Source organism: Myotis nattereri, assembly GCF_964212035.1.
Source record: "Myotis nattereri genome assembly, chromosome: X".
Lineage (NCBI taxonomy): Eukaryota > Metazoa > Chordata > Mammalia > Chiroptera > Vespertilionidae > Myotis > Myotis nattereri.
This window is the reverse complement of record NC_138078.1, coordinates 141,674,901-141,688,487: the sequence shown is the minus strand read 5'-3', so window position 1 is coordinate 141,688,487 and position 13,587 is coordinate 141,674,901. Positions and strand designations below refer to the sequence as shown.

The 13,587-nt window shown below is 51.0% G+C and overlaps 1 protein-coding gene across 1 annotated transcript; it reads right to left on the bottom strand.

The window, feature by feature from the left end:
- Positions 1-253: 253 nt before the first annotated feature.
- On the bottom strand, positions 254-12,464 carry LOC308536095 (long-wave-sensitive opsin 1; the record flags this gene model as incomplete). Its single annotated transcript, XM_081115131.1, has 6 exons — positions 254-364; positions 2,012-2,251; positions 3,640-3,805; positions 4,626-4,794; positions 8,031-8,327; positions 12,353-12,464. 6 exons carry the CDS (start codon positions 12,462-12,464, stop codon positions 254-256), a joined length of 1,095 nt encoding a protein of 364 aa, XP_080971257.1.
- Between the last annotated feature and the right edge of the window lie 1,123 nt (positions 12,465-13,587).

Genomic DNA, 13,587 nt, shown 5'->3' with positions numbered 1-13,587 from the left:
AGTCTCCGGAAGTGCAGTGCTGTGCTCCTCTATAAACCCCTCATGCCCTCTAGCGATCCAGTGACTGAACACGCGGGGGCTCAGGGGCCCCTCTCTGTGACTTGGTTGTTTCTGGCAAAGACAAGCTACATTTACTTCACAGGGATGGAGAAGAAGGGATGGTGGCGGTGGTGGCCAAAGCCCTGGTGAGTGGGACAGGGGTGACATTTTCTGATAGGAGGCAGATCTCTTTGTTGTTGGGGCTGGGAGAGACTCATGCGGGGGACACCGAAGAGACAGATGAGGCCTCCGTCCTGGAGGTGCTGGAGAGCTCAGAGCTATCATCCACTCTCTTCCCAAAAAGCTGCAAGATGCAGTTTCGAAACTGGCAGGACAGAAAGGGTTATTCAGCAGAGCAGGAAGGGTCAGTGCGCTGTGCTAAAGGTGATGCTGAGGGCATTCAGAGGAAGGTATTCACTAAGTGTTACCTGGATGACTCAAAACCTCTCCTGCCATTCACAATCCTACAGAGTGAATGGAGGAAGACTCGGGTGGGTCCTCGCATGTGGGGATGGTCTATTTCTGACTATCCGATCATCTAAGTCATCTAATTTACCAGCTGATGGTGACTATTTGGGTCACATCGTGGCCCCTCAAAAGGTATGTTTAAGTCCTAATGCTTGGGGCCTGTGAATGTGACCTTATTTGGAAGTAGTCTTTACAGATGTGATTAAGATATACATTAAGCCAGGCTGGTGTGGCTCAGTGGTTGAGTGCCGACCCAGGAACCAAGAGGTTGCTGGTTCGATTCCCAGTCAGGGCACATGCCCGGGTTGTGGGCTCGATCCCCAGTAGGGGCCGTGCAGGAGGCAGCCAGTCGATGACTTCCTCTCTCATTGATGTTTCTATCTCTCTCCCTCTCCCTTCCTCTCTCTCTAAAAATCAATAAAAATATATATTCTCTCTTTTTTAAAAATATATTTTATTGATTTTTTACAGAGAGGAAGGGAGAGAGATAGAGAGTTAGAAACATCGATGAGAGAGAAACATCGATCAGCTGCCTCCTGCACATCTCCTACTGGGGATGTGCCCGCAACCCAGGTACATGCCCTTGACCGGAATCGAACCCGGGACTCTTCAATCCACAGGCCGACGCTCTATCCACTGAGCCAAACCGGTTTCGGCTGGGCTACTGAATATTTAAACATTACCAAAAGAATGCATGCTTAAGGAACTCAAGGCCAGGCAGGAGGGGGCACAGCCATGGAGCAACTGTGAAATGGACGAGCAGAGAAAAACCTGTTGGAAGGAGTAGGCTGGGTGTGGTGAAATAGGAGCTCCCTGAGGGGCAGTATTTCTGACCCACGACCTCTCTGGTCACCAAGTCACATCATAGATGAGCCCTAATGAAGTGGATGTGACGGATTCAAGGAAGAATAAGGCAAATTGCACTTGGAAGATGATGAACCTCAATAGTCACCTGTATCTATCAAGAAGTCTAGGAGTCATGGGCAGTTTGCTGTGGAGGCCCAGTGTGCCAGTCCATGTTGGCTGCCATCTAGGGAGACTTTGGGTGGAACCACAGTGTGTCCACCCTAAACTAACCTATAAAGCCACGAAAGCCACAGGTCAGTGCAGCCAAGAAGGGCCTCTTTTATGTCCTGGTCAGAATTAGAGTTTGAAGGTGGAAAGATGAAGGCTGAGAGAAGAGTTGTGCCAATACTGACAGGAAGTGCACACCTGAGGGAAATGTAGCCATGTCCAGGCAGTCCTCCGGTGTTCAAGCTCTAGGCTAGCCCTGAGGCCAACAGAAGGGAAGAGCGCTGCAGTGCACAGGCCCTGCAGGAAATGCCCACCTTCAGGCAGAGACAGACCATAAAAGGATCCAGAAGGAGGGCTGCCTGGGGTTGGGGTAACGTGTTGGGCCTTCTCCGGTCATTGTTCCGGAAACCAGATACTATTCCAGGTGGGAGCCATCGTGGGGCTCTTCCATGGTCTATTTCTAGTTTGCTGTGTGGATGGTGTGACTTACCTGCCGGTTCATAAAGACATAGATAATGGGGTTGTAGATAGTGGCACTTTTGGCAAAGTAGGCTGGCAGTGCGGCCACCAGAGGGTGGAAGGCGTAGCCAGGGTGGGCAGCAGCGAAGCATGCAAAGAAGGTGTAGGGCCCCCAGCAGAGGCAGTATGCCAGGATCATCACCACCACCATGCGCGTCACCTCCTTCTCTGCCTTCTGGGTGGACTCGGATTCTTTCTGCTGCTTCGCCACCTGGGGGAGACAGAGGGTCGTGCCAAGGGACAGTGAGTAGGAGAGTTCCTCAGGGCTCTGAATCTGAAGGGACTCCGTGTTCCTGGCGGGCTAGGGATGGAGAGTCCTGGGGAGAAGGAGACGGGCCCACCCACTACAGCACCTTGCCAGCCAGCAGCCAGCTCCCATCTGAGTGAGTGCACGCCTGGCCTACAGCTCTCTAGAGGGTGGCCTCGCGAGAGCTGTGCAAGCTTTGAGGCAGCACGCAGCTGAACTAGCTGAGATGGCCCTGAGCTGGGGCCTTCCAAACTCTTGGCTTAGCTTGGCTCCCATTGGGAGTTTGGGCAGGAGCTAAGGGGGCTGTTCTGAGCCTCACCTGGTCCCTTACCAGCATGCTCCCTCCTGTGCTCAGATCTGAGGGCTTGGGCAGGAGAAGACACAGGGGCTGGCCTCTGCCTGCTACGGGCAGGGCCTGATGGCAGACAGCTGAGTGGGCACGAGGGGAAACTGTGAGGGCAGGTAACACATTCTGGAGCCTGAGCTCCACAACTCAGACCCAATGTGGCCCAAGCCATGGTTGGACACCTTGGGAGCCAGCTAAGTTGCTTCTGATCCCTGACCGCCGACAGGGTGGGGGAAGGAAGAGGGGGGCAGTATCCCAGGCTGAAGGTAGTGAGATGAGGGGAGCTTATCTGGAGCCTCCGCTCTAGAGAGAGCTTATAAGCCCATGCTGATCGGATTGCGGGCACAGGCAGCTTCATATAGGAAAGGCGCCACCCCAAAGGGCCTTCTACCCCCGGTGCCAAGCAGGATACCAACAGGAACAGATGGTACATCCAGATCAAGCTAATGGTAGCTTAGCTCACTGATAAAGGGACAAATTACGGTATTCAGGAGACCACAAGGGGAGCACAGAGCTCCCAGCACCCCAGGACCCAACCTCACTCTGCTGTCTTGCTCTGATTTCCTGCAGAGGCGCCCCAGTGGTAGCCCAGCTTGCACAGGGAAGGAGGGGAGGATCAGCTTCCCAGGGAGGAGGAGGGGGGAGAGGAGCCTGGAGGGCAGACGGCATATGTGAATTCACTTCTTAGCCTGCCCCAACAGGCCAGTGGAGGGGACAAGGGCCCTCCAGTGGCATCCTTTTAACAACACTCCTTGATTTGCAGGTTTCATTTGAGGATTTGGCTGGTTCGGGAGGAATGCAGCTCTGCTCCATTACTGGGGTAATCCCTTCCTATTCTATAAGGACAAGGACAAGGGAGCCAGGGCTGTAAGTGCCAGATTCATGTCTGGTTTGGGGGCAGGGGAGTGGACCCTCTGTCCAGGTGACCCTCTGTCCCTGCCCAGACATCCCTGGCCTTCATGATCCTACCAGCCAGGGGCGAAGCCAGGAGGGCACGGGGGCTTACAGCTCGGATGGCCAGCCAGACTTGGAGGTAGCAAAGCACGATGACGCTGAGTGGGATGATGCAGCACGTGGTCATGAGGACAATCATGTACGACTGCACCCCAGGATACGAGCTACCGCTGAAAACGTCTGGGCCGCATGAAGTCTTCAGGCCATGGGGCCAGTACCTGGATAGAAGAGTCGGCAGCCTGTTCCAATGCAGGCAGGGCAACCTGCGACTCGCAGCCCAGCCATGCCACTGACGGGTAGGGTTGTTAGTTATTTGTTTTTTAATGAAATTAAAATCACGTTACATGAATGGACCATTTTTTATTTTTATTTTCTAGAATGGAAGGGAGGAGGAAGGGAGAAAGAGAGAAACATTGATGTGAGAGAGACACATCGATTGGTTGCCTCCTGCACGGGCCCTGGGGATCAAGCCTGCAATTGAGGTACGTGCATTTGACCAGAATCGTAGCCGGGACCCTTCAGCCTATAGGCTGACGCTCTATCCATTGAGCCAAACTGGCTAGGGCTGACCATTTCTGAGTGAGCAGTTTGGTGGCATTTAGTACTTTCATTGCCGCTATCTGGTTTCAGAACATTTTCATCACCTTGATCACATCCCCTTTTCACAAAGAGAAGGTGAAGCACCCTCTTGCCTTCTAAGAACCTGTGAACACCCGAATCATTTTTCTGGTGTCAGCCAGATCAGCCCATGGCCTGAAGTTGTAGGCATTTCTCCATGTGTTCCCATGAGCAGCTCAGGCTTGTAAGCCACGGGAAAGGGTTGGAGACTGTGTTCCAGCAGCCAGATTCGTACACTCATAGACACTGCGCGCTAGGAGGGGCCTCAGGGGGAGCCGGGTCCCTCTTCACTTTATTTGTGGGGCCGTGGAGGCCCAGAGATGGAAACCTATTTGCCCCGAGGTCACAAAGGGAATCATGAGTCTGACCCTCCCCTCTTGGTCCTAGCAAGGCGACTTCCTGGCACCCTGGCATCCTTACCTGCTCCAACCAAAGATGGGCGGGGCTGTCCACACAGCAGACCAGACCCAGGAGAAGGTGATGCCTGCGATGGCCAGCTTGGCATCAAATCTCACGTTGCCAAAAGGCTTGCAGACCACCAGCCACCTCTCCCAGGAAATGATGGCCAGGGACCAGAGCCCCGTGATCCCTGCAGGAGAGAACAGACAGAGGCAACTTGGAGCCTCCTATATCACTTCTTCCACCCGGAGCAGCTGACAGCTTTCCAGATGAAGAGGCGCTCCCCAAGCACCTGCAAAACCTCATTCTCCAAAGAGCGTTGCCAGGTCCAGGGGGCACTGGGTCTCTTGGTCAATTACTTTTTTTTTAAATAGCAGTCTTTTTAAAAAATATATTGTATTGATTTTTTACAAAGAGGAAGGGAGAGGGATAGTCAGAAACATCGATGAGAGAGAAACATGGATTAGCTGCTTCCTGCACACCCCCTACTGGGGATGTGCCCGCAACCAAGGTACATGCCCTTGACTGGAATTGAACCCGGACCCTTCAGTCCCCAGGCCGACGCTCTATCCACTGAGCCAAACCGATCAGGGCAATTACTTTTTAAGAAATATATTTTTTATTGATTTCAGAGAGGAAGGGAGAGAGGGAGAGAGATAGAAACATCAATGATGAGAGAATCATTGATTGGCTGCCTCCTGCACGCCCCACACTGGGGACCAAGCCGGAAATCCAGGCATGTGCCCTGACCAGGAATCGAACCGTGACCTCCTGGTTCATAGGTTGATGCTCAACCACTGAGCCACACTGGCCAGGCTTGGTCAATTTCTTTTTCTAACTCCTGTTTTCCCCCCATTGGGTCTTTCCTTGCCCCCTCTGATTCGACCTCTTGGTCCACCTTTTCCCCCTCTTTCTTGTACTTGGTACTTGGCCACCAGCCTTTCCTGTGATGGCATTGAGCAACCGCCGGTGACCATGTACATACCAGCCTGCCCACTGACGTGCTGTGATCCCAGCCAAGAGCTGTGCCCCTCCTGCCAGTACGCACACGTTTCCACAGGTGCTTGGAACCCTTCCCTGATATCTCACCTCCTTCCTATGTTTAGCAGGTGGAGACAATGTCTTCTGTGCTGCTTAGACCCCGGAGGTCTGTGCACAGAATTCAGGTGTCCATGAACTGGGGGGGTGGAAAATGACATCTTTGTTTCTACTAACCTCTAACTGACACTGGCATTTCCTTCTGTTATGAATGTAAAAGTATTAGCAGTGCCCATGACTTGGTCACTTTACAGAGGGTGGCAGACATTTCCCAATATCACTATGTTCATTGCCACTGTGAGAAATTTATTTATTTTTTTAATTCTTACCTGAGGATATTTTTCCATTGATTTTTAAAAATATATATTTTTATTGATTTCAGAGAGGAAGGAAGAGGGAGAGAGAGATAGAAACATCAATGATGACAGAATTATTGATCAGCTGCCTCCTGCAAGTCCCCCACTGGGGATCGAGCCCACAACCTGGGCATGTGCCCTTGACCTGAATCAAACCTGGGACCTTTCAGTTCACAGGCCAACGCTCTATCCGCTGAGCCATCAGGCTAGGGCTTTCCATTGATTTTTAGGTAGAGTGGAAAGGAGGGGGAGAAACAGAGAGAGAGAGAAACATTGATATGAGAGAGACACATCGGTTGGTTGCCTCCTACATGCACCATGACCAGGCCGGGGATCAAACCTGCAACTGAGGTACGTGCCCTTGAAGGGAATCAAAGCCAGGACCCTTCCATGTGCAGGCCAATGCTCTATCCAGTGAGCCAAACTGGCTAGGGCACCACTTTGAAATTTCAATGACTGTCAGGCTAGGTCCAGTTATTTGATACTTTAATAAAGAATGGTGTCACTAATATTCCAGAAAATACTCTTAATACTATTTATTTAATTACTAGAGGCCCAATGTACAAAATTCGAACAAGAGTAGGCCTTCCTTCCCCAAGCTGCCTGCACTGGCTTCCCTCTGGCACCTGGGACCTGGGCTTCCCTCGCAGCCCAGGCTTCACCGGAAGGTCGCCCAGAAGGATGTCTGGTCTAATTAGCATATTATGCTTTTATTATTATAGATAATATAACTTAGTATTATAATTTTAATACTTTAAATGAAGAATATGTTGCTAATTACTATCTAATACTTTGAGAACTGTATTTCAGTATCATTGTAGTCCTTTGTAATCTTATGGACTTCGTGTGCATTTGCAAACATTCTTCTGAGAAGGGCTGCATATGTTTCCCCTGAGAGCCAGGGGGCATCCATGGCACCAAAACTGGTTCAGAAGTGCTGGCGCCCAGCTGGTATGGCTCAGTAGTTGAGCATCAACCTATGATCCAAGAGGTCATAGTTTGATTCCTGGGGCTTCAGTCCTCAGTGGGAGACATGCAGGAGGCAGTCGATCAATGATTATCTCTCATTATGGATGTTTCTCTCTCTCTCTCTCTCCTTCTCCCTTCCTCTCTGAAATCAATAAAAATAAATCAATACAATCTTTAAAAAGTTTCAGCTCCTCCAGGACACGGTCCTCTGAGAGGACCGATGGCACTCTGTAGTCACTCTCTGTGATAGGGGCCTCTCTTCCCTGGACTTGGGAACACCTGGGACTGGGACCCTGTGTGCCACATCCTCTACACCTGGTGCCCACCACAAAGCCCAGCTCATGGGTACTTCTCAGCCAATGTTGACCTGAATAGAGCCACGGCCCACAGAGATATTAGTGATGGGGATGGGGAAAGGGATCTGGGAATTGCTTCTTTCCCGGGAAAAATCCAACACAGGTGAGCTGAAAGGGAACACGGCCCTGATGGTGGGCGTTCGGTTCGGGGGGCCCGGAGCCCTCCCCTCCCACATTGTTCTGAGGTTGTCTGACTCTATATCTGTCTCCTCACATGCCAGCTGCATGGCCCCAAAGTGGCTGTCCAAAGGCAGAACCTGGCCCGGCTGGTGTGTCTCAATGTGGTTGAGCATAGACATATGAACCAGGAGGTCACGGTTCGATTCCCAGTCAGGGTACGTGCCCGGGTTCCAGGCTCAATCCCCAGTGTGGGGTGTGCAGGAAGCAGCCAATCAATGATTCTCTCTCATCATCAATGTTTCTATCTCTCTCTCCCTCTCCCTTCCTTCCTGAAATCAATAAAAAATATATTTTCAAAAACCAAACAAAGAACAGGCAGAACCTATCTCAGAGTAGGCACTCGGGATGTGTTGGATTGCACCAGCCGACCCCCCACCTAAATGATGACCCAGACCCGCTTTCTCCTGCACGTCTGTCTCCCTTCAAACATGTGCATTGCAGGCACACGTGGGGTGTGCCTTGTGAGTATGTCTTTTATGCACAGAAGGCTGGGTCTTCTCATGAACCTGGGCCCTTAGCTGGCTTACCGCACAGGGAGACGGTGTAGCCCTCCACAATGCACAGAGGGTGGCCCAGCACAAAGTAGCCATAGATCTGGTTCACAACGCTGATGGTGCTGGCGATGAGGGTCTCTGCCAGGTCAGCCACAGCCAAGTTCACCAGGATCCAGTTTAGAGGGTGGCGCAGCTTCTTGAACCTCATGGTGGCCACCAGCACGAGCCCATTAGTGAAGACAGACGCAATGACCACGAAGACCATCCAGGCACTGGTGAGGTGGTACACCCATCTGGGGGCAATGTGGTAATTGGGGCCTTCAAAAGGGCCTGGAGGCAGGAGGGACAGAGTAGGTAGCGGCGTCATCTGCCTGTATGGCTACACCCATCCGTCCTCTCCCCACCCAGACAGAGCTTCCCATCAATGCTCCCGCTCTCCTACCTGCTGCCTTTCTCTCTACCTTTGTCCGTCTGCAAACAACCTGCCCTCAATCCCGTCTCTCAGGCCAGAGGACCTGGCTTGCTGGACAGCCACACAGGCATCTTTGAACTTGACAAAGTGAAACTCCTCCTCATCTCTGCCAGGTATCTCTCCCTCTTCTGATTCACCACCCCAGTACACTGGGCCGGCCCCCTGTAGTGCCATTGGCAGGCTCCTGCTCCCTGAACCCTCACACCCTCTGCATTGTCTCCCTTGCACACTTCATGTCTTTCTGTTGTTGGATCTTCTTTTTTTAAAATATCTTTTTAAATTGATTTCAGAGAGGAACGGAGAGGGAAAGAGACAGAAACATCAATGATGGAGAGAATCATTGATCAGCTGCTTCCTGCACGCCCCACACTGGGGATCGAGTCCGCAACCCAGGCGTGTGTCCTGACCAGGAATCGAACCTTGACCTCCTGGTTCATAGGTCCACGCTCAACCACCGAGCTACACCGGCTGGGCTGTTGTTGGATCTTCACTCACACTCTCCCCTGCACCAGGTCCTCTTCCCTTCCACGTGTGAAGGCCAGTTCAGATGTCCTTGGCTTCTGGAAGCCTCTCCAGATTTCCCCAGCTGAGAGTCAACTCGGCCCCTTGGGACTACCACGATGAGACTCTAAGCCAGTGATGGCGAACCTTTTGAGCTCGGCGTGTCAGCATTTTGAAAAACCCTAACTTAACTCTGGTGCCGTGTCACATATAGAAATTTTTTGATCTTTGCAACCATAGTAAAACAAAGATTTATATTTTTGATATTTATTTTATATATTTAAATGCCATTTAACAAAGAAAAATCAACCAAAAAAATGAGTTCGCGTGTCACCTCTGACACGCATGTCATAGGTTCGCCATCACTGCAAGATGTTCTAGTGTATATTGGAGTTCCCCGGAAAGTACAGAGGTTCAGTGTGAGAATAGCAACTGGGACTGTGAGGTGTTTGAAATACTCCAGCTTGCAAGCAAATGCAAGGGACGGAGGCAATTTCAAAATGAAACAGACTGAGTGTCCTTCCCAGACAATCTATGGAGACCAGATCAGGAGGGCAGGGATAAGAGGGACAGGGCAGGAACAAGGGCCATGCCCGGTGCCGGAGGGACTGGGGCACTCTGAATGTGGGAGGCCAGGAAGGAGTGGCCTCTAGCGGTACAACCTTGCTGCTGCCTCCTGAAAACTCTGGGACTCATTTTGTGAAGAAATGAGCACGAGAAGGTATTCTAAAAAATACCGGATGGGAGCCCGGCCAGCATGGCTCAGTGCTTGAGCATCGACCTATAAGGTCAACCTCAATTGGCTTCACTGGGAACCAAATCATTATTTTGAAATAGGAGAGATAAAAAGGAAGAATCAAGCATCTCGCCTGTCTTTCCCATATACATTCTCCCCCGCAAAGAGAACACAATGGTAGATGAGGGCATGTTTCTCTTTATCGATGTAACCCAGCTAACAGACGAAGACAGTCCGAATGCAATTTTTGCAATCCCCAGTGGTTTAATGGGCCTGGGCATTGGACTCAGCAGCTGCCAACGCCCTGGAAAAAAGGATCCCGCCCCCCAATGGAGCAGTCTTGTCAAAACACGCGACAAATCCAGCTGACCTCTCAACAGACCTTCAGAGCAGCCAGTTTACAGAAACATCCTGACGAATGGGGTGGGCGGGGCATGGGAAGCCACACATAGGAAGACATCAGCAGAGTCTGAAGTGGGTGAGTCCAGGGACTCATTTGCTTTGACAAATAAATTGCAAAGAGGTCGAGGGGGAACCTCGAAATTAAAAAAGGCTATAAAGACATATCTATAATAGGGACGCGAGGGCCTTATTCGAACCCTGATTCAAGCAAACAAAGCATGTGCCCTGACCAGGAATCGAACCATGATCTCTTGGTTTGTGGTTCAATGCTCAACCACTGAGCCACACCACTGAGCCATGCCAGTCAGGCTATGGTTATATTTCCTAGAGTCCTTTTCTCTTACAGGTGCATACTGAAGATTTATAGAGGAAATGGTGTGATGTCTTGGATCTGCTTCCAGAAATCAGAAGGAGGGGTTAGTGGAGAGGGTTACAGATGAAATAAGACAAATGATTGAGACCCAGGGGTTTACTATACTTTTCTCCCTCCTTTGGCAGATACTTGAATTTTGGGGGGTAAAATTTACAGAAAGGAATCGGGCATTGATGAAGCCCCAGAGGCCCCCACGGAGAGCATTGTTTCATCTCCATCAAGGCGATTCTGGGGCTCAATCAGATTGATGTGAACTTCACGGTTCTCAACCAGCTTGGCCCAGGAACCCCGTTGCTGATCACTACCCTGGCAGTCAAGAAACCTTTGGTTTGGAGGAGGGACCTGGGGACAGGTCCAGGGCTGGGGATCACTAGGGCCCTCATCTCTTTGAAGGGTTTACAGGCAAAGCTTTTTGACTGGGCCACTCCCAGGGCAGGACTCAGTTGCCTCATCAGAGTTTTCAGTTTCTTTGGGGCCTTTCTCTCTCGTCATGAGCCAACTCTAAGCGGAAGGGCAGCCCTGGGAGTACAGCAAACTTCTTCCCCCAGAATGTGCCGGGTAAGGCTGCAGGCCCCGGACATCGACACGGAGTTGGACAAGGTGACCAATACAGTCTCTTCTGATCCAAAGGTTCTAGAACTCACTCATCTCTGCCCTCAAGCCTCCTGCCTGGAGTTTGCCTCCTTTTGGCTTCAGAACATGCAAACATGAGTTAGACCGGGTCCTTTCTCAGACTTGAATGTAACGAGTGCTCACTAGCAATACAGGGCCACGAGGAAAGAGTAATGAACTTGCATGGGAAAGGGATTCTCAAAGGGTCTGGAAAGCCTATGAGGTTTGCAAATGCATGTTTGAGCCACGCCGGCATGGCTCAGTGGTTGAATGTTGACCTATGAACCAGGTGGTCACGGTTTGATTCCCACTCGGGGCACATGCCCAGTTTGCAGGCTCAATCCCCAATGAGGGGCGTGCAGGAGGCAGTCAATCAAGGATTCTCTCTCATCATTGATGTTTCTATGTTTCTATCTCCCTCTCTCTTCTCTGAAATCAATAAAAATGCTTAAGAAAGAAAATGCATACTTGATATTCTTTTTTTAAAATCCTTATCCGAGGATATTTTTCCCATTGATTTTTAGCGAAAGTGGAAGGTGGGGGGTGAGAGAGAGAGAGAGAGAGAGAGAGAGAGAGAGAGAAACATCGATGTGAGAGAGATACATCAATTGGTTGCCTCCCACACATTCTAGGACCTGTGGGTCAGGGATAGAGCCTGCAACTGAGGTACACGCCTTTGACCAGGAATCAAACCTGAGACCCTTCCATTCATGGGCAGACACTCTAACCACTGAGCAAAACTGGCCAGGGCTCATATTTGATATTCTGGTGTCTTTTTCTATTCATAAAGGAACCCCCCCATTCGTGTCGTCATAAAACCTAAGGGACCCCGGCCAGCGTGGTTCAGTGGTTGAGCGTCGACCCATGAACCAGGAGGTCACGGTTCGATTCCCAGTCAGGGCACATGCCTGGGTTGTGGGCTCGATCCCCAGTAGGAGCTGTGCAGGAGGCAGCCAATCAATGATTCTCTCTCATCATGGATGTTTCTCTCTCTCTCTCTCTCTCTCTCTCTCTCTCTCTCTCTCTCTCTCTCCCTCTCCCTCTCCCTTCCTCTCTGAAATCAATAAAAACATATATGTACAAAAGAAGCTAAAAAAATAAGCTAAGAGAGAAAACCCTTTTGGCTGGTGACACTGTGCAGAAGACACTCTTGGGTGGGGCGGGCAGCCTATGGCCCCCTGTGTGGCCACTTGGGCCTGGTTTCCCAGGGGGCTGCTTCAGACATCGGAACCCAGCCTCCACGGCACCTGCCCTCTCACCTCTGGTGGCGTTGCTGTTGGTGTAGGTGAAGATGCTCGCAGGGGTGCTGTCCTCAAAGCTGGCCTGCAGCTGCCCGCCTGCAAGCCTCTGGGGGCCCCACCGCTGGGCCATGGCTCCGGAAAGCCCTGTCCCTGGTGCCCGCCAGCCCTCGAGCTGTCTGGGGGTTACAGTGCTTTATACAAGCCTGCAGGATCAGCTGGGCCTCCTCACCTTAAAAGCCCCCAAACTCTTCACCATCTGATCTCTTAATTGGGGCCTGGACTTAGACCTCCTCCTCCCCCAGCCCTTTCCTCCTGGCTCCTTAGGCAAGCCCATGAGGCCAGCTCAGAAGGATTGGCCTGGAACCAAACTCAGAGCTCCTGGCTTTCTGACGCAGCTGCAGGAGCTGCCAAGGACCCTCTGTTCCGTCCTACTGTCCAACTGTTGGAGAGCACAAGAGATTTTGTTGGAAAGTTTGTAAGGAGGACATTCTGAGAAAAGGGAAGTGTGTGGAAGGCCACCTGCCCTGTGTATCAGAATTCCGACTTAGGGGAGACTTAGCAGAGTGTCGAAGGCGGCCCCCCTAATTATTTCTTGAACTTTCTAAACAAGTCTGTGCATGTGCAGACCCCCAGGTGTTTACTGGAATCCTTATGCTTAACCCCTGGATGCCCTTACCTAGAGGACAATAAACACATGTGTCCTCCCAAGATTACTCACCCTACTGATTGTATCTAAAGATAAACATTCCAATAAAGGCCTAACGAGGCAGGCAATCCAGGCTGCCTGGCTCTTTCAGCCAGGCCGTCCCTTAGCCTTCTCTTTCACTGCGAAATTGTCAGAGTAATCTGTTCATCCATCATTCAGGGGATGCTGGTCAGCCCTGGCATCCAACACCCATTTTTTAAAGAATATATATATATATCATATATATATATATCATATATATATCATATATATCAATATATATATCAATATATATATAAATCAGAGAGGAAGGAAGAGGAAGAGAGAGCTAGAAACATCAATGATGAGAGAGAATCATTGATTGGCTGCCTCCTGCACACCCCACACTGGGGATCAAGCCTGCAACTTGGGCATGTGCTCTGACCTGGAATTGAACCGTGACCTCCTGGTTCATGGGTTGACGCTCAAACACTGAGCAGCGCCAGCTGGGCCCGCACCTGCTCTTAGGTCAGGTGGCCCAAGAGTCAGGATTTTCAGATAAGGGGAGCAGCCCGAAGCCCAAATCTGC